This window comes from Oncorhynchus keta, chromosome 7 (genome assembly GCF_023373465.1).
Source record: "Oncorhynchus keta strain PuntledgeMale-10-30-2019 chromosome 7, Oket_V2, whole genome shotgun sequence".
Taxonomy (NCBI): Eukaryota; Metazoa; Chordata; class Actinopteri; order Salmoniformes; family Salmonidae; genus Oncorhynchus; species Oncorhynchus keta.
This window is the reverse complement of record NC_068427.1, coordinates 27,678,661-27,701,136: the sequence shown is the minus strand read 5'-3', so window position 1 is coordinate 27,701,136 and position 22,476 is coordinate 27,678,661. Positions and strand designations below refer to the sequence as shown.

The window sequence follows — 22,476 nt, the reverse complement described above, 5'->3', positions numbered from 1 at the left end:
GAGGCACTGAGTTTGAAGATAGGCCTTGAACTACATCCACAGGTACACCTCCAATTGACTCAAATTATGTAATTTAGCCTATCAGAAGCTTCTAAAGCTATGACATCATTTCCTGGAATTTTCCAAACTGTTTAAAGGGAAAGTCAACTTAGTGTATGTAAACTTCTGACCCACTGGAATTGTGATTACAATGAATTATAAGTGAAATAATCTGTCTGTAAACAATTGTTGGAAAAATTACTTGTGTCATGCACAAAGTAGACGTCCTAATTGACTTGCCAAAACTATAGTTTATTAACAAGACATTTGTGGAGTGGTTGTAAAATTCTGACTTCAACTGTACATATAGGTAGGGATAAAGTGGCTAGGCAAAAACATAAATAATAAACAGTACCAACTGCTGATGTGATGCAAGAAGAGTCAATACAGATAGTACCGGTAGCTATTTGGTTAACTATTTATCAGTCTTATGGCTTGGGGGTAGAAACTGTTCAGGGTCCTCCTGTTGGTTCCAGACATTTAATATGAAGTTAATGTGATACCACGTGACAACATGTGAAGCAACATGTGACAACAAGTGAAGCATCATGTGATAACATAAAACAACACGTGACAACATTTGAGAGCATGATCTCATGTGAAATAGATGTGACAACATGGGGATGCAAAATGTCAACCATGAAATTGAACATGTGACAACATTTGAGAACATTTGAGAAGCCCAGGTGACACATGTTAATTTGAATATTCTAATTTAAAGGCCTAATTTAAGTTCATTTAATTGATATCTTCATGGTTTTGTCTCGTTACCGGTTTGTTCCAGGGACGTCCCCAAGGACGTTGTGTCATGGTCCCCTGGAGTTTTTTGTCTAGTTGCGGTGAAAATATGTTACATCTACGACAAGTTCTATATTTTTACAGTTAAATTAAGATGTTAATGTTGAAGGACAGTATGCTGCTGTATGCTACTCTGGACCCAACTTCACTTGCAATTTGAACTCACAATCTCTTGGTTGCTAGCTACCTGAAGTTCCTTCTGCACCACCAGGTCTGTGGGCATAATGGAGATTCACTATATAGATTTCTGCACTTTGTCTAAAGTTGCAGTAAAAATGAAGTGAATATATTCAACAACTTTGTGGTTTCTCTGAAAGGACAGTATGCTGCTGTAGACTGATTTAAATTACTGTAAAATCTTTGGTAATTTTGTACTATGACCACAAGTGGGACTCAACCTTTAATGGGATTTGAACTCATAACCTCTTGGTCGCTAGCAACCTGAAATGTCCGGCTACAGTGCAGCTACACCACCAAATCTGTGAGTGCACAAAATATATGGCCACAGACTTATTGGCAAGAAAGCATTTCTGCACTTTGCTTAAAGCTGTCCAAAATTAAGTAAATATTTGTCCGATTATCACCACCAATTTAACAGTGCTCAAGAACGCTTGACGTAGAGTACACATCAATTCTTTGTGGATTTGAACTTGCAACCACTTGGTTGGGCATTTGATGTTTCTGCAGTGCCAGCAGGTTCAAACTTATTGCTTGGAACATACACTGAGTGTACCAAACATTAAGAATACCTTCCCAATATTGAGTTGCACCCCCTCTCACCCTCAGAACAGCCTCAATTCGCCGGGGCATGGACTCTACAAGGTGTCAAAAGCGTTCCCCAGGGATGTTGGCACCTGTTGATTCCAATGCTTCCCAAATATGCTAATGAGCACCCACCAACTCATTGTCCCTCCTTACACTTCTTCTTACGTAACCAAGTGGGAATGTACTACATACAACTGGGAGAAATCCACTTGAAAGGCCCTCCAACTGGTAATTAGATGTGGGAAACGTGTCTATCATCCTGAGCTCCCACTTCTCCCACATGCTGACCGCTGAAGTCACCTACTAAGAAAATGACCATGACTTCATAACTGGTAAATTCCCACCCCCCACTTGGTTACGAATGCACCTGAAACTGCACCTTGTACCTGAAACTGCTTTCATAACCTGGTGGGTGTCACGGATCCCTCCTGGAACTTGTATTACGCACAGCTGTCCCCTATTCTCACTGATTGTATTATAGTATATATTATAGTGTGAGTAACTGTGCTGTGTGTTTTGGCTGTTGTGCCATTGTGGATTCCGCAGATGATTACGGGTCTCGTCCCGTGTGTTAATCATTGTACACTTGTGTTATTTATTCAAGGTTCTCCTCGCTCTTTTGTTTGGGTTTCAACCCTGTGTTTTGTATAGTGTTTGTTTGGTCTTCGTCCCCGTGCCTTTACACGGCACGCCGTAATTTGGGGTATAATAACAAAAACTATTACGCATTCCTGCGCCTGTCTCCCGACCCTTCATACCAACGTGACAGAGGGAATTTATCAGAATGGCCCTCCAACTGGTAATTACTAGTTGGAAACATGTCTATCATGCCACGTTCAAAACAACTTCCGACTTCAGTGCATTCAAGACTTGGGGGAAAACCTGCTCCGACTGAGAAAAAACTTTATGAACGGTCATCCAACTCGGAATTCCATGTCTGTAACTTGGGCCTCTTTCTAGAGCTTAGACTTTCCAACCTGAAGATCACTGACGTCATGATTTAACCTCGCATTTGTCAGAGTTCCCAGTTGTCTTGAAAGCGCCATTATTCCTGAGCTCCAACTTCTCCCACATGCTGACCTTTGATGTCACTTACTAAGGAAATTACCCCACTAACAGCATTTCCGGCAGTAACAACAAAACATTATTAATAAAAAGCAATCTGTTGATGTGGTTTTTGATCTCCAATTGGCATTTCTTGATGAGTTCAAAGAATGAGTTCAAATGCATCCAACTGGTATTCCCACCCCCCACATGGTTACGAACGCAGCTTTAAATGTAATATATTGGGTCGAAAAATGTACCATTATACTAGGTTATCCGCGCATGTACCCTAAACGGTACAGACCAGTACAATGTGAGTTCCTGTGTGTACCTCTGAAGGTTCCTTATGTGTACCTTTACACTTTTTGTACACCAGGGAACAACACTATACCATAACCATACTCTTAAATTTGAGAGTGTGTGGATATACACTGAATATACCAAACATTAGGAACATCTCCCTAATATTGAGTTGCATTGGGATACTGGCCCATGTTGACTCCAATGCTTCCCACAGTTGTGTCAAGTTGGCTGGATGTCCTTTGGGAGGTGGACCATTCTTGATACACAAAGGAAACTGTTAACTGTGAAAAACCTAGCAGAGGTGCAGTTCTTGACACAAACCGGTGCGCCTGGCACCTACTACCATACCCCACTCAAAGGGACTCTTTTGTCTTGCCCATTCACCCTCTGAATGGCGCACAATTCATGTCTTAATTGTCTCAAGGTTTAAAAATCCTTCATTATCCTGTCTCCTCCCCTTAATCTACACTGATTGAAGTGGATATAACAAGTGACATCAATAATGGATCATAGCTTTCACCTGGATTCACCTGGTCCATCTATGTCATGGAAAGAGCAGGTGTTCTTAATGCTGTGTATACTCAGCGTAACAAATAACCATCTGGTGGCACTGCTCTGACATTAATGCACTCCAGACCAAAAGCTTACAAGTTTAAATTAGGTCTAGATTCTATCACTAGCAGACACCAACATAGCAGTTGTTTTGGAGGTGGAAGTGTTACAGCTGTCAAATCCACAAGCAGCTCCCGGCGTTATACCTAAAGCGGACATTGCCATTTGCTGTACGGAGCTGCCTTAATTTAAAACCTTTTACTGCAGCGAGCTAAATTAGGGTCACAAAGAGAGTTTCTTGGTAGTCTTAAACAAATCTCCTTTAAAACAAAAGTATACACCTCACACACATGGTTATGGGCTTAAAATAAGACACCTGCACCATGTCAGATATAGATTTTAAATGCATAAAATGTTTAGTTTGCATCCCAATATTACACTTTATATACATCACAGAAGACTGAAATATAACAAAAACGTTTGACATAGAAACACCAGATTTTCTGTGGGTTTTTGAGATAATGTTGATTAATTATGAAATTATGACATTTTACATTTAAAGTCACATTTTGCATGTGAACACGTGTTTTTGGAACACTTCACATGTGACATTTCACGTGAACACATTTCTGATACACTGTACGTGACATTTCACATGTGAAATGATGTTGTAGCATGTTAACATCACATCAGATCAAACCATCCCAAACTTGTATAAGTAAAGTGATGAAATGAAATGGTATGTGGCTTTTAATAAAGTAAGTGGTATACTGTTCAGCTAAAGTATAACCCCGCCTCTAGATTTGAGGTACACTGATCTTTCTGCTTCTGCTGCAACACAAAGTCTGTACCATTCCTCTACACATTAAATACATACAATACATCTCTGTATGTAGCAGAATAGCTATTTTAGTATCAGTTATATCAGTATCAGCTATTCTGACTATTCTCTCATCATTGATTTCATTCACTTATTTCAGCAATTTGAGGGGTTTTCTGTATAGTTGTCTAATGTTGTTGGGGCATTTAATTCTGTTTAATGTTCCTCCTGACTCCCTATGATGAATATAAATAGAAAAGTTTTTCTTGAGTGTATTTTGGACAAAGCTGAGATTGACTTTGAAGTCCAAAGCGTAGGAATGCAGGTGAAATCCAGTTCTAACACAGACATGGTGGCGTGGCAGGAAAATCTGAATACTAAATAAACATGCACAGCGTCGTCATGTGTGTCAGATATCTACGTTGAGAACACTACACGTTAAAAGCATTGCCTGTGTATATTAACTCATTTTATTTGCAGGGCATGGCCTGTGAAATCTCATGTGAACGTTTGAATCCACATGTGAAAGATTACGTGATCACGTGAAAATCCACACGTGAAACTTCATGTGAAATATCATCACGTGAAGTGTTCCAAAAACACATGGTTTCTCATAATATCACATATGAAATCATGTGATTTTCCACATGTGAAATCATGTTTTTTCCGTAAGGGCTGTTAACAGTACATGGACCTCCGTATTGGATATCTTTGTATTTTTCCTTTCGACTCAGCCCTGTGAGCAGAGGTTCCTCTCAAACACATGTAAGGTGTTAGCGGACCACACAGACTCTCATCTTAACCTCTGCTCTGTCCGACCGTCAATAACACATTTTACCCAGAACATCATTTACGAACAACAGACCAGCTCTGAGAAGTAGGGAAGCATGATTTACAACTCCACAAACTAATCTGCGATATGGTTACTCTGTTTACACGCAAACACCTCAAGGCACATAAACGCGTAGTTGACCTTTCTTTCTCTCTCTCTCTCTCCTCAACACCAAAAGAGGAGCAACTGTGTAATGGCTTCCACATGTGTGAGCAGACTCCAAGTCCACCACCGAGGCTGAGGCAGTCTATCAACCTTTGAGGTGCACATGTACTGGTATTCATAGATCAGGGCTTTAAACCAGAGTGTATCATCAAGGCACAGTGATAGAAAGTGATAGACCTTCATCGGCCTGTGAGTGTAGATCTAGTGTCTGGGTGGGTGGGTTTCACTTTGGCAGATGGGGAAAGAGAGGAGTAGTCTGAAGTGTTTGTTGTCTTATACTCGTATACAGTACAACATTATGCTATGGACCGTGCTGTCTTACTTTTCAAACCAACATAATTAGCTTGTTATTCCACTGGCATTCATGTGACTGACTATGCGCTCCAAAAAGCACGGACATCCCCGCTCAGTGCTATCCAATTCCACATCATGTCTTGGTTGTGTGTGACTGCTGTATCTAGAACAACATACAGTAAAGTGAATGGTAAAGGCTTGGGCAAGCTTGCAGTATAATAGGGTGAGAGAGAGTGACTGCTGGGTTTGAGCAGGCGGGCGGGCAGCGCAGACTGGCCATGCACCTGCAGTAAATTAATCAGTCAGTGTCTGGGTGAGATTATACAGACCAGCTGTGCACACTGGAGGTCTCAAGTAAAGCTGCACATTTCCCCCTATGCTAGAAGAGGGAAGATTACAAATAGTAGTTCAACAAAGGAACCATTCAGTCCTTGCTAAAGAGCCCAGAACCGATGTGTGAAATGAGCGATGTATAAGCATTAGCTATCCCTCAGTTATATGCATTTCTCACCCTCACCAGTATCAGCCACTGTGAGGAGGCCTAACCCTTGCTAATATGCCATACATCTTAGAAGCAAAAAGTGCTATCTAGAACCTAAAAGGATTGGTTGGCTGTCCCCATAAGAGAATCTTTTGAAAACCCCTATTTGGTTCCAGTTAGAACCCCTTTGGGTTCCATGTAGAACTCTTTCCACGGAGGGTTCTAAATGCAACCTGAAAGGTTTCTACTTGGAACCAAAAAGGGTTCTACCATGAGCCAAAAAGGGTTCTACCATGAGCCAAAAAGGGTTCTACCATGAGCCAAAAAGGGTTCTACCATGAGCCAAAAAGGGTTCTCCTATGTGGACTGCCGGTTCTTCGGCTGTAGCTCTTGTTTTGACGTGTTGTGTGATACCATTCAATTATTTCTATTCATTTTCATTTTATGTTACATTTATTTAACCACGAAGGGCTCATTGAGATTTAAAATCTCTTTTTCAAGAGCGTCCTGGCCAAGATAGGCAGCACCAAGTCATTACAAAAATTATAGACAAACAACATGAAAAACTACAAGTCATTTAGTAAAAACCATAGAATTCACAAGAGTATAACAAAATCAAAAATAGCCAATTAAAAACATTGACAGGTCAGGGAATCAGTCTCAAGATCATTCATCAGTGATTATATTATATTATGATCAGATATACCAAGGTCATTACTGGGATGAATTATTGTAAGCATTGTGCTTTAATAGTAAACTGCCCAGTGAAAAGTTGAATGGACATAGCTCTGCTTAATTCGCCATGTATTGACCATCCCGACCCTACATGGAATGGTCCTTTAATCAAGGCGCCACTGCCACCGTTAAATACATTTTTCAAAAGGGCAAATAAAAACTGTAGTTCAGAATGAATGATTATGACACATTTTCTCAGGCATTGATTCCATAAGCTGGCAGTACACCGTAAGCTTTCAGTTAATGAAGGAAAACCTTGACATTCACACACATAAACACACAAACACACCGATGGGTTTTTTCACCCCTGCCCAGATGCATTTTGGGCAAAAGTTATTGCTGATGACATCACAACAGCCACATGACCAGTCGTGAAAGCCAACTGCTCCACACATACTAATACATACAGTTTTTTTTTTTTATCACAAATGTAGTAGTCTCCACTACAGTTTAATATGTCTAATAACTTCATATGACAATGAAATATTAGGATTAATTTATATCAATGCAATTAGTTTTGGGCCACATTTGGCACTGGCTTCTGATATCTGTCACCACACTCACAAACATGCACACAGAGAGAATTCCGTTGGGACCACACATGATGCTGGCTTGTGTTAAAGCAGTTATCCACGGTCTGTGCCGAGCTCCATTCCCAAGATGCCTCCCAGTTGTAACCTGAACTCTTTGAAGAACACATGGGATGAGCATGTGTGTGTGTGTGTGTGTGTCCCTGTGCTGCTCTCAGATCCAGGGTTCATCAGTCATGGGGCGATTGGGCAACAGTCTGCCTCTCCTCGATAACTCTGTCACCCGGAAACTGACAAGTGGTCACCATACTATATGTACAGTAGGAGTGTCAATTCATTCAGAGGAGTTTGCTCCTCTCCTCCATGTTTTCTATCCTCGCCTTGCCTCCTCTTCTCTTTGACTTTGACCTTTTTCAGTAGTAGGTGAGGAGAGGACGGAGGAGAGGATGCGAGGAATTTAGGAAATCCAATTGAGATTCTCCAATAGGGTAAACATTACTCTATGGATAATACTACATGATCACATGATCTGTCATTTAGGTAAAGGTCATCAATAACCACTAATACAATTTTAACAAATATTTGTATATAATAAACTTACTTGACACTTTAAACTAATTCATTAGTTAAAAATAAGTGAAGATATACATTATAGGAAATACATTCATATGTGTTGGCTACTCTTCAGAAAACAGTTTTGGCTAATGATTTGTTATATGCTGTCACGACTTCCCCCGAAAGTTGGTTCCTCTCCTTGTTCGGGCGGCGTTCGGCGGTCGGCGTCGCTGGTCTTCTAGCCACCATTGATCCACTTTTCATTTTCCATTTGTTTTGTCTTGTCTTCCCACACACCTGGTTTCAATTCCATCGTTACATGTTGTGTATTTAACCCTCTGTTCCCCCCCCCATGTCCTTGTCCGGAATTGTTTATTGTAAGTGCTTGTGCACGTTATGTCTGGTGTGCGACGGGTTTTGTACCCATTGTATTTGATTGTTTTGTTTACAGTGATTGTATTATTAAACTGTGCCGTTGTAACACAGTTTTTGCTCTCCTGTGCCTGACTTCTCTGCCGCCAGTACGCACCCCTTACATATGTAGTGCATTCGGAAAGTATTCAGACCCCTTCCGTTTTCCACATTTTGTTACATTACAGCCTTATTCTAAAATGGATTAAAAAATGTTTAAATGATCATCAATCTACACACAGTACCACATAATGACAAAGCGAAAATAGATTTTTAAAGGCCCTTTGCTATGAGACTCGAAACAGTGCATGTCAGAGCAAAAACCGTAGAGCTCTAAGACAGGATTGTGTCCAGGCACAGATCTGGGGAAGGGTACCAAAACATTTCTGCAGCATTGAAGGTCCCCAAGAACACAGTGGCCTTCATCATTCTTAAATGGAACAAGTTTGGAATCACCAAGACTCTTCCTAGAGCTGGCTGCCCGGCCAAATTGAGCAATCGGCGGAGAAGGACCTTGGTCATGGATGTAACCAAGAACCCAATGGTCAATCTGACAGAGCTTCAGATTGCCTCTGTGGAGATGGGAGAACCTTCTAGAAGGACATGTGATCTCTGGATCAATCCACCAATCAGGCCTTTATGGTAGAGTGGCCAGATGGAAGCCACTCCTCAGTAAAAGGCACATGACAGGCACCTAAAGACTCTCAGAGCATGAGAAACAACATTCTCTGGTCTGATGAAACCAAGACTGAACTCTTTGGCCTGAATGCCAAGTGTCACATCTGGAGGAAACCTGGCACCATCCCTATGGTGAAGCATGGTGGTGGCAGCATCATGCTGTGGGGATGTTTTTCAGAGGCAAGGACTGGGAGACTAGTCAGGATCGAGGGAAAGATGAAAGGAGCAAAGTACAGATGAAAACCTGCTCCAGAGCGCTCAGGGCCTCATACTGGTCTCTGAATGTCCTTGAGTGGCCCAGCCAGAGCCGGGACTTGAACCTGATTGACCATCTCTAGAGAGACCTGAATATAGCTGTGCAGCGACATTCCCCATCCAACCTGACAGAGCTTGAGAGGATCTATAGAGAAGAATGGGAGAAACTCCCCAAATACAGGTGTGCCAAGCTTGTAGCGTCATACCCAAGAAGACTCGAGGTTGTAATCACTGCCAAAGGTGCTTCAACAAAGTACTGAGTAAAGGGTCTGAATACTTATGTAAATGTGATATTTCATTTATTTTATTTTTAAACATTTTACAAGCATTTCTAAAAACCTGTTTTTGCTTTGACTTTATGGGGTATTGTGTGTAGATTGATGAGGGTAAAACACTATTTAATCAATTTTACAACAAGGCTGTAACGTAACAAAATGTGTAAAAAGTCAAGGCTTCAGAATACTTTCTGAATGCACTGTAAATAGCTATTCAACAGTCATGCACTTAGACTGAATAGGTTATTTTATTGTCCCATTATGACAGTGAGACAAAGACAAGTTTAAGGTGCCATGGGATAATATAATATTTGTAATCAACTACCAACTTACCAATTCATAATTACAATTGTATTATGAATTATAATTGTCTTATGAATTATTCATAATTGAGTAATGAATTCATATGAATTCATAATAGATTGTATAAAATGAATAAACCTGAGTCTTTAACGTTTTGCAACAGTATTTTATTGATCATGTATTGCATCATACAAGTATACCCTTCTCCAATGAATGATTCACTCCAACTAAAGCAAGATGACTTTACACTGTCCGTTAACAACAAAGCATTTTCTAGGGCACTCTGTACTTATGCTTTTCATCAAATGATTTAGCTAACATCATCTCATACTTAATGGCCGTTGTCATCTGTGGCCTTGTCTGTATAGCTAGAGAAACAAAGTGTTCTTACTTTGAAAAAGGATTCTCACTTTTACGTAGAAATAAACCAATAAATATAATTTTGATATGATTCTTTATATGTGATGGGGGAATAACATTATATATTTTTATATGTAGGTACACATTTCTATTTTGTGTCTACCAAGATATTAGTTGCTCTTTGACATTTGAAGAGGATTTGTTTTTTGTCTTCCAAAGACAAAACTGAAAGATGATTTTGTTTTGTTTTATTACCACTTCAGGCTATGTTAAGATGTGAATCTGAGTATTTTAAGAATATAATCCACATATCCAATAACTATATTCCAAGTGAAATTCTACTTTATAATGCACTTAGATAAGAAGACAAAACAAACTGCTGAAAGCTTGCTTACACTTGTTTTCTGGCTACTCTTGTGTAGACACAACTTGTTGAGAAGGGACTGTATAGACGGTTGCAGACCTATGGTTTAGAAAACATAGGACTGTCAATTTTCAGATTAAAAGTACTTTTTATAACATATCGTACTGGACGTTTAAGACAGTGAAGGAAACCGTTTTACAAATTAAATGGTCGAGTTTGGGTTTTCTCTGGCTTTGGATGTTTGAAGTAGGAATATATTTTCAGTGGTTCTATTGTCTCAACAATTTAAATTAGAGAACCAACCAGGACACTTCAGTGACACAGCAACAGAACACTGCACTATACTATAAGATTATCCAGCCAACATGACAGATATGTAACCTCTGACCTCCAATAATCACTTTATTTTCAGATGCATAACCAAGCGTTATAATTCACAATAGAGGGATGCAACTGAAAAATACACCCCAGTGCAACTTTTAAAGGCAATAACTTGTAATGGGCGAGTAAACAATGTATTTAATCATTCAGACTGTCATTACATTCTTTAAATGAACTAAATTGATGTCCATACGAACTGCAGATGTTTCAAATGACAGTTTTCCTACGTTTCCCCAGTCTTGGATCTGTTCTATGGTCCATAACTATTTTTCTAATATTCATAAGAGGAAATCTGTAACATAATCCAATATATCCTTAGATGAATAGTGTTCAATTACAGTTGGATTAAGACAATGTATCTTTCCCATCTTCTTGGGTAATGTGCATGGATTTGACATATCAAAGAGTACAAAAGCTAAACAAAACTATATATTTACATAACATTCAATCGCCCACCTGCTAGTCTAAAACCATAATGTCCCAGACAAGACGGTTGTGTTTTACAGTACGTCATATTGAGCCACATCATCACGTTTGTCTAGTTGGAATACGTGGAATAGTCGGTCCTTCTACATTACATGGCCTTGTCTGTCTGAGGGTGGGCTAATCCGGTTAGCATGGTGGGCCAGGGAGGAAATGGAGGAGTGATGGGGACAGGGAGGGGTTTAATACCCCCAACCAAAAGGCTGTATCTATTTATACAAATCCCTAAACACACACACACAAAGACATCATCATTTCTGCTTATATCCACCTTGTAATCTATGCGATAGCGTATGATTTACACGGCTGTATGCCAAGCACATACACATATACAAACACACACCCACACATACACTGTACACACGCATACACTAAGCGGCAGCGTAGGAGGCCTATAGGCCACATCTCAATGCTACTTTTGTTAACTCATCCTGATAAAACACCAACAGTCCTTCTCACCAATATTGCTGCCTTGCCTCTCACATGCAGGCAGCCCACTTGTCCACAGCCTGGTAGACAGAGGAAGGCATGTGGGGTTGACCAATGGTTTGCCCATTCCATGTGTATGTATGTGTGTTTGTGTGTCTGCGTGCACAGGCAGGTGCGTGTACGTGTGAGTTTGTCTGTCTGTCACGCTATCTATCTCCCAAGGTTCAAAAAGACTAAAGTAGAGTGAGTTATGGGGTACTGACTGTACATGGTGGAAACAGACCAATGTCCTGTTTCTAGTGCCGGGGCCACTGAGGATATCTTCAACATGATGTGTTGAAACAGGATTATAGCAGTGTCTGCCCCAATCTTAGAAGTGTGTGTGTGTGTGTGTGCGCGCGTGTGTGTGTGTGTGTGTGTGTGTGTGTGTGTGTGTGTGTGTGTGTGTGTGTGTGTGTGTGTGTGTGTGTGTGTGTGTGTGTGTGTGTGTGTGTGTGTGTGTGCGTGCGTGCGTGCGTGCGTGCGTGTGTGTGTGTGTGTGTGCGAACGAGCGAGAGTGTGTTCAACCCCAGTCTTAGCATTGTATTGGCTCTGGTCGGCCTGTAGGTTTAAACTCAGGTTTTATCAGACATTCCTGTCTGATGTCTTGTCTTCTATGGCTAAGTCCAATGCCAACCTGGAACACAAGAGTCCCTCCCACATTTATGAGTCCCTCCCACATACATTTTTTTTATTTTTTTTAAAGCATAAGAGTTTGGGTGTTTTGATAGGTCGGAGTAATAGCACTGAGTGCAACATCCAGTTGATTGTTCATTACAGAAGACAATGCAGTGAGATTGTGTTGTGTTTTCTGTTTATTGCCTTCATTTGCATGTAAATGAAAGCTGTATTGTAGCCGGAGGACAGGCTGTGTTTTGGACACTGCACCCTAGGGTCTTCCTGCATCACATGATCAAACTAATATGAAAAAACACAGCACACTCACAGCACATCCCTAAAGCTACTTGGAGGTAAAATGCTAATTGAGTTAATTGTTTTGTTGTTTGCGCCCCCATTTGTGATCCAACACGTACACATACACCTTTGTCTGATATATTATCTGGTGTGGTTTCAAACATTGTATAAACAAAAATACATTATACTAAAATAATTGATCAGCATTGCCCCACAAAATTTATGTCATAATATTTATATTTGCTACATTGTTAACTTTTTTTTTAATTTTGTGGCCTACTCTTTGTGGTATGCACAGTGGCTCTATGCCCATGATCCACTTGCCACTCTACAAACCTCGGCATTTCAGAAAACAGACAAACTACAGGAAGCAAGCTCAGGCAGAGATCCAGCCCAGCGTCACAACATTTGTCTCTGAATCTGACAAATGGAATTTACAAAGTGTTACCTTTTCGATTGGACAAAATCCAGAATGACAAACGCCAATTTTCATGAAGACTATGAGCTTCTACTGTACTGTAGCAGAGGTTTAGCCTATATCCTCCGGCATAGTATCGTGGATGACAGATGACCTCTGCCAGCGGAAATAGGTAATTTTTTTCAGGAAGACATACACTCAATACGTAATTTGGCCAAAAGTAATTACACTGTAGTCCTACTGTCACAGAAAATGGGCCCAATCCCAGTATTTGTAACAATACAGGCTATTAAGCTCAACAAAGTCTACTGTGTTCGACGTGAGTTGTAGACTGCGTGTAATATCAATGCTGATAAGACGGATAGCGCCGTTGTGAGGAGAAGAGGTGTCTAAAAGCGTGATGGATGGTGAGGGACATCCTTCTCATTTTATTATCACGCACAACATTGCCCAAGAGCTAAACTATGATTATTTAAAAAATATCTTCCTTTCGTTTTTTGTCTATAGCCTACCCGATGTTTAATAAAAACGTATTGTGATCATTGCATCCATCAATAATATTGGTCTATATACATCCTATTCTAGTGCTATACATTTTGAAAAATCACAAGATGGTGGCTCAAGGAAAATATATTTATCGTGCCTTATCGGCCTACTTAGGTAGCCTATTATTGTTTATTTCAAATTACAACGTGAATTAGACCTACAATGTGGCCGTTTAATAAACATGTACCATTGCCTACCTGTATGATTATGTATCCTACCTGTATGATTATGTAGCCTACCTGTATGATTATGTATCGTACCTGTATGATTATATATCCTACCTGTATGATTATGTATCGTACCTTTATGATTATATATCCTACCTGTATGATTATGTTTCCTACCTGTATGATTATGTATCCTACCTGTATGATTATGAATCCTACCTGTATGATTATGTATCCTACCTGTATGATTATAAATCCTACCTGTATGATTATGTGTTCTACTTGTATGACTATGTAGCCTACCTGTATGATTATGTATCCTACCTGTATGATTATGTAGCCTACCTGTATGATTATGTATCATACCTGTATGATTATATATCCTACCTGTATGATTATGTATCGTACCTGTATGATTATATATCCTACCTGTATGATTATGTTTCCTACCTGTATGATTATGTATCGTACCTGTATGATTATATATCCTACCTGTATGATTATGTATCGTACCTGTATGATTATATATCCTACCTGTATGATTATGTTTCCTACCTGTATGATTATGTATCCTACCTGTATGATTATGAATCCTACCTGTATGATTATGTATCCTACCTGTATGATTATAAATCCTACCTGTATGATGATTATGTGTTCTACTTGTATGACTATGTAGCCTACCTGTATGATTATGTATCCTACCTGTATGATTATGAATCCTACCTGTATGATTATGTATCCTACCTGTATGATTATGTATTCTACCTGTATGATTATGTATCCTACCTGTATGATTATGAATCCTACCTGTATGATTATGTATCCTACCTGTATGATTATAAATCCTACCTGTATGATTATGTGTTCTACTTGTATGACTATGTAGCCTACCTGTATGATTATGTATCCTACCTGTATGATTATGAATCCTACCTGTATGATTATGTATCCTACCTGTATGATTATGTATTCTACCTGTATGATTATGTATCCTACCTGTATGATTATGTATCCTACCTGTATGACTGTGTAGCCTACCTGTATTTTTATTTTATTTAACTAGGTAAGTCAGTTAAGAACAAATTCTTATTTTCAATGACGGCCTAGGAACAGTGGGTTAACTGCCTGTTCAGGGGCAGAACGACAGATTTGTACCTTGTCAGCTCGGGGGTTTGAACTTGCAACCTACCTGTAAGATTATGTATCCTACCTGTATGATTATGTATCCTACCTGTATGGCTGTTGGTTAACTCAAATTGGAAAATAATATAAGAACAGTTACTTTCTTCTACCATAATAAACCATTCGTTTGATGATGTAAATTCAAATATTAGTAAAACAAAAGATTATTGAAATTAAGATTATTGAAATTAATTTAGAAAGCAGGGTGTAGGCCCTAATTAAAAACTCTCGATTAAGCAAAAGGTTTTGGCATATTTCGAATGGGCAAGGGGGAAAAACGTAATTAGCAAATTAGCAAAAACATTCATAAATATGTCAATTGTAAATCAAAGATTGTGGATTAATTTACTTCAGGCATGTTTACCTTCAATTCCGGTTAGCTATAAAATAAACTAGATAGACATGGCCTAGGTCACCAATGGTCATAGTTCAGTGGAAAACGTACTCATTTTCCTGTTTTCATTATTATTATTAGTCTTATTTGTATTATTACTTGTTTAGTTTAAATCATCCGGTAACCAACAGGCAGTCATCAACTGGCAAAACATGTTCATCTCAATATTGTTAGACTACAGTGTCTCAAATTCAGGCAGCCCTCCTTATGTAAAGTAGGCAATGTACTGGTCCCAAATGATCTACAAAAAATGTATTGACAACGGGAAGACAGAAACAACGCAGAGGCCTATTGGTTTTGAGTCCACCTGGCGCTATCCAACTGGACCAACTGCATCTGAGGTGTAATCCACATCAGCGTTTACACAATAGGCATATAACGGATGTTGACGCTAGCTCATGTGGTAAATTATCATATATATATATATATATATATATATATATATATACAAACACACACAGAGAGAGAGAGAGAGAGAGAGAGAGAGAGAGAGAGAGAGAGAGAGAGAGAGAGAGAGAGAGAGAGAGAGAGAGAGAGAGAGAGAGAGAGAGAGAGAGAGAGAGAGAGTTACTTACTTACTTACTTTAACCATTTGTACATTGTTACAGTGTTGTACATTGTTGTACATATATATATATATATATATATATATATATATATATATATATATATATATATATATATATATATAGTATGACATTTGTAATGTCTTTATTGTTTTGAAACTTCTGTACGTGTAATGTTTACTGTTCATTTGTATTGTTTATTTCATTTTTGTATATTATCTACCTCACTTGCTTTGGCAATGTTAACACATGTTTCCCATGCCAATAAAGCCCCTTGAATTGAATTGCATCGAATTGAATTGAATTGAGAGAGAGAGAGAGAGAGAGAGAGAGAGAGAGAGAGAGAGAGAGAGAGAGAGAGAGAGAACTGAATATTTGTCCGTTTGCTCATAACTGTAAAACGATCTATAGGCTACAGTTTACTTATTATGTTTATGACAGCCTTCGGCCTACATTCCTGGTGAATAGGCTAGTAGAGGTTGCGTGTTAATAGTCTCCTTCATGCATCGTTGTTATAAGCTTATAAGATGTATTGTGTGGCTATTGGTTCTCTTTTATCAAAAAATAAGCCACATTTGTACAAAAAGTGCAGTGCAAAGAGTGCGCTGCACGGAAAACAAAATGTATTATTATTTATCCGGGCCCATTTATCCCCGGAAAAGGAAAGGACACCTAATTATGCTTAAAATGTGATCTAGTCCATTAGGGTGCGTTTCCTATTGAGTTTTATGGACTTCATTAAAGGCTATTTACCTGCTCTACGTTTTCATCCGTTTAGATAAGATGCAGCTCTATATTGTGAGCAGGTCAGAATTCAAATTAATAATTTATTTTCAACTGATCAGGCTCTAATATCCAAATGTTTGGGAAGATGTTTTAAATCTAAATGTTATATCTACAAGAATGCAAGAATAAGGCATGTCATTCTGAGTATAATTGTCATTAATAATGTTATTTTCGTTTTTGATTTACCTGCAATATAGGCCTAAAGTGAAAAAGGAAGCAATCTTACTTACTCGTGGACCCCGATCTTGAAGAGAGTAGCGTGACCTATGAATGCAGCCCCACTTTGAGCCGCGTGCTCTGACTGGCTCTCATTCGTTACACGAGCAAATGGTGAGTTTTATCTTTGTAGTGCAACGCAAAAAGTTAATGAAATGAGTGAGAGCTGTAGTAGTGCACGGCAAGGCAATTTCATGCCCTGCAACGCTCTGAACAGGCCTGATATCATCATGCCTCATAATAAAATGTTCCTTTGTAAAATACACCATGTTAATATGGATACAGTGACCCCACTCACTTGAATCAATGAGCTGCAAACCAACTCCATAGACACTACGATTTATTAATTTAATCCTTGAACCTATTGCACAAAGTAGTGCACAATACAAAAAAAGAGTAGTGTTACCTTTTTTCCAATATAAAAATGTTAATTTGGAAACATGGTTTAGATGAAGTAGATAATATACTCCCTCTGACTGTCGAGGGAGATCACATATATTTCGTTGTAGTATTCCAAGATATCGCGAATCCAACACGAGATGAGTCATATAGGCCAATATTTCAGGCCCACACGTCGTTGAGGCAATACATCAAGCGGCAGGCAACGAAAAAAACAGTGGCCTACTGATTGTTAGGGACTCGCAGTTCAGGAAGAAAGTATAGTCTATAAGAGAGAGATTCATATATGTTTTTTTTCAGGCTGTTATTTCGATAAAATCTTTGGCTTGAAGTGGCAGATCACGCAGTCTGTACATTCACCGAGGTTTGATATAAGAGAGAGATCACACATTAGGCCTAAAGCGACAAAGATAGCAATCATATCATTATCCAAGTGCAGGGTGAGTAGTACTGTATCCCTTTCTCCTTAAATTATCTATACAGTCTCATTTTTGGCTATTCATTTTCCATCATGTTCGTAGCTTGTATGCATATTTTTATCGTTTATGTTCATACACAAGCCTATCAACAAATTGAACATTTTTTACACTAGCCTTGACTATCCACAATTATTTTGTCCCCAAAAGGTGACTCATGCACCATAGTTTTCCGAGTTTGTAGCACATTTGGGGCAAACGAAGGCTCAGTCACTCTCCTCCTTGTCTTCCTGAATGGTGGTGGTGGAATGGTTGTACAATCCTTGCGCCATGAGCTGGAGAGCCAGGCCGTTCTTATAGCCGTTGGCCTTTTTGATTTTGGCCCGTTTGTTCTGGAACCAGATTTTGATTTGTGACTCATTGAGGTTGAGCTCCTGGGCTAGAGACTGTCTCCTCTGCTCCGTAATGTAACGGTTGGCCTGGAACTCCGTCTTCAGTCTTTGAAGCTGCTCAACCGTGAACGCCGTTCTGGGTCGCTTGTCTTCCTTTTCGTTTTTCGTCTTTTTCAATTTCCGTGTCCTTGGGCCTACAGTAGGGACGACAATAAAAACGGGAATATAAATATTCAGCGAGCGCCAGAGATCTATAGCTTTCATCACCCAGAAACAATTAAATTGAGGATTTTAGGTTAGACTTCATAATAATAGCCAAATAATAAAAGCAACGTACCCTAATAATAACTATTATCCTATATTCATAATAATAAAAATAAACAATGTACTAATGGTAGGCTACTAATAATAAACGATAATAAACTAAACGTTATTATAGGGTAAGTATTTGCTGTAGGCTATATAACGCTATGGCCATCCCAATGGTAGGCCTTTAATAATCACTGTGAATAACATTTGGCTATTGAAAAGAGTACGGTCCACTCAGCGGCAGGCCTTTGTGTGAAGTAGCTGTGGGTCGACTATCACAATTATTTAGCTAAAATTTGCAAACCATAAAATTTAAAGCCAACTACAGCAATTTTACAACATACAAGTTTTAGGACTTTTGGCAAGTGTGTCTGTTATAGGCCTACCATTGATCAAAAGCCTACTAAAAATAGAATCATTAAAGCTCAGTGATCTCTAGCTTTGTTGACATAGGCTAATAAAGGCATTCATTCAGATATCCTGAATTTACGTTAAAATATTTCGCCCAAAATAAAGATTTAGGTATAGGCCTATGTGCGTATGGGTACGCTACAGTATACATTTAAATATACAACATTATCAGGGGCTAAAGACAAACAAATATCCACAAATAAACAATATGATAGGAAACAGGAAATATAATTTATCCGTTAATATTCATTTTTTAAGTTTATAGGCTATTTGATGCTAGGCCTATCTTCTTTTTCTAACACAAATCCAACATCTTCAGTGAATTGTTTTTTAAATTTGATATTGATTTATATAGGCCTATCTTTAAATTCCCTGACATTATTTTTGCAATGATTTTGTCAATACCTACTTTAGGTAGCCTAGTGGTTAGAGCGTTGGGCCAGTAGCCCGAAAGGTTGCTGGATCGAATCCCCGAGCTGACAAGGTACACATCTGTCGTTCTGCCCCTGAACAAGGCAGTTAACCCACTGTTCCCCGGTAGGCCGTCATTGTAAATAAGAATTTGTTCTTAACTGACTTACCTAATTAAATAAATAAATATAAAACGCAGTCTTTTGGACAAGTGTATTTTAATTATGAAAAGCTAATTTATTCACATGCCAAAACAGCATTGGAACCATTGGACTTTCTTAGCCCAAACAAAATAAACATTGTGCATGCTTACGATTTAACGTAGCCTAGGCTGCTATTGATTAACAAAGTAAGTGGGGAGAATTACACTAAGTCCATACACAGATAATATACATCCTCTATCAAGACAGTCAAAATTGTTAATTCATTCAATATGCCGACAGCAATGAGATTCTTTTCCAGGTTCTCGTTTTTTCAAGTGCACCTTCTTTAACTTGATTAACTTTGATTTTTCTCATTGAGATTTAAAAATATATTGAACACGTTCCATTAAAATGATTGTAGGTTATGAATAATATACACGTATAGCCTATATGAGCCTACAGTTGTATTATGTCGAATGTAATAACTATATCTCTCTTTCAATTCACTTAATGGAGTATGTTCTAATTTTAAGTTACATTCTATTAAAAGATGTCACATCTGCAAGGATTTATTTTGTAGGCCTTTAGCCTACAAGATGCAACCAGTGGTCATGGGACCAAGATTTCACTTGCAAATAAGAAGAGTGAAATGTTGGGCCACACAGTCATCAACGACATGTGGTTAACATGTTCTGATATGTTGTCAAATATGCTCTTGAAAACAAACTACTCGATTTTTCACTGTTTCCATTCATTTTACTTTATTGGTAGATTGTGCACATGCTCGACTAAGTCTATCAGTCAACTAAGCCAATCAGTGAATATTTTCCAACTTGCACCACGTGAATGACAGATATTGGTAGACTATCTTGAATAGCATCAAATCAATACATTACTCAAGATCAATATATAAATGACAAAATATACAGTAGGTTAATACTGATGCTACACAATCCTTTTACAGTATTTATGTATAATTTCAACACACAATTGTCCAAGTGGCCTATATGTGCTTTATTGTTCCTTGTATTTTTTGTAATAAATGAAGGATTCTGTACAAATAATAGCTTATAGCATCATTTAAAATGGAGAAGGTTTGATTCCAGTTGAACATTGATTGAGTCTGTTAGCCTATATTTTGCACTCAGTCAGTCCTTATTTTCATGCAGTAACAGGACCACTAAGCATGCACTATAGCCTACATATTTTGTCCTTCATCACAGTGCGAAAAGAGAGTATAAAATACCATTTTATTTCACAAATAAAGGTATGAATTAATTTAAAACACATCAAATACAAGCATATTGAGGAAAGACGACTATTTCTGCAATTGGACTATTGCGCATTTATAAAATTGTTTAAAAAACTATTGCCTCACCAGATGAGGGCCTGTCCGAGTATCTAGTGCAATACACCCAGGCAGGCCACAGCAGCGGTTGGGACTCGGGGGAGGGCGCTGCGCCGCCACTAACGCCGTTCACAACCATAACAGGAGAAGTGTTCTCGCCGAACTTGGGCGTGCTACCTCCGGAGCTGTCGTTGGCTTTCGAGGACGAGGTGCTCTTTTGGGGGGTTGGAGACAAGGCCAAGGACGAGGAGGAGGAAGAAGTGCTGTCGCTACTGCAATTGGAGTCCTGGCATGGCGTTCCAGGATGAGTCGGTCTGGCGACCAAAGGGTGGGCGCGCTCTCGGCTGGAAGTCTGCGACCTCTCCCTCGCACCTAAGCCCTGCTCCTTCCTGCAGCCGAAATCTGGCCGTAGAATATTGTCAATAAAAAAGTTTGTGGTTCTGTGCGCCTGCTGCGCTGCTTGGAGAGGCAGGATAGGCGGCGAAGGCAGACTTGGAGAAGGAGAAACGCTCTCCCCTTCACTCAACTCCGGGCTGTGTAGATCCCTTTGCCCCTCCATCACTGAAAATGGTTGCAAAGGGGCGGATGCAGGCTCCTAACCAATTCCACTTGTTTGAGTGTATTTGAATCCAAATATGACAAGAATGAAGCTATACGGTGCACACTAAAGGAGAATTACTCCCTCTCTGATTTGGTGCACATATTGATTTCTAAATTGTTGACATCCCTCGTGCGTAACGCACCAACGTGTCATGGTAGTCGACTATGACAAGACTGACAAGGCATCGCACGCTCCTCTCGCAGCCACGAGCTTTTCACCACTGTCTATATGACAGTTCGATCTTCACTAACTCCTCACATCACTCAGCTTCTCCCACACGTTTCCCACACTAACCGGAAGCGCGTGAACCCCTTCGAACGTGCAGTGGGCCAATCAATGACTGAGACACTTTTGGACACGGGAGACGAGATCCAATAAAGTCTCGCATCTCTGGGTAAGTAGGCTACATGGTACCAAATATGGGTTTTAAGAAAACCCAACAAGATTATCACCTCTACTCGCCTGCTGCAAATGTGCCTGTTGTATTCCCAGTAATATAATGCTAGACCGAGAACACAGTAGTAGGCCTAAACTATACGGATGTATACACATTATACAATTGCAAATGCGTATAGCCCACATACGTCGCCTTTTTATAGGTTAGATTTATCTTTATGATATGTGCCCAAATTATTTGAAAGCTAAATGGGCTTATGCATGCACAAATGCTACTCTAAACAAAGTGGTGAAAGCGCATAATTCATTCATTGATTGTACAATATATATATATATATATATATATATATATATATATATATATATATATATGTGTGTGTGTGTGTGTGTGTGTGTGTGTGTGTGTGTGTGTGTGTGTGTGTGTGTGTGTGTGTGTGTGTGTGTGTGTGTGTGTGTGTGTGTGTGTGTAAATATTGATATAATGCAGGCTAATTTAATTCACGTGTGCCTTGGTCCCACAAACAAATGTGCAGACATAACCAGATGAGTGGCTTTCGCCCATAATC

The 22,476-nt window shown here is 39.2% G+C and overlaps 1 protein-coding gene across 1 annotated transcript; it reads right to left on the bottom strand.

Annotated features, from left to right (window-relative positions):
* Positions 1-17,443: 17,443 nt before the first annotated feature.
* On the bottom strand, positions 17,444-21,902 carry LOC118386504 (homeobox protein engrailed-1-B-like). The gene is made up of 2 exons (XM_035774223.2): positions 20,944-21,902; positions 17,444-18,485 (listed from the first exon to the last, which is right to left on the bottom strand). The coding sequence occupies exons 1-2, from the start codon at positions 21,470-21,472 to the stop codon at positions 18,166-18,168; spliced, it is 849 nt and encodes a 282-aa protein (XP_035630116.1). The 5' UTR covers positions 21,473-21,902; the 3' UTR covers positions 17,444-18,165.
* Positions 21,903-22,476: the final 574 nt, after the last annotated feature.

Bases quoted from the DNA above. Each gene is read 5' to 3' on its own strand.
- LOC118386504 (XM_035774223.2), bottom strand. From the start codon at position 21,472: ATGGAGGGGCAAAGGGATCTACACAGCCCGGAGTTGAGTGAAGGGGAG. The intron at 18,486-20,943 runs GTGAGGCAATAG...TCCCTACTGTAG, and splicing joins CTCGGACAGGCCCTCATCTG to GCCCAAGGACACGGAAATTG.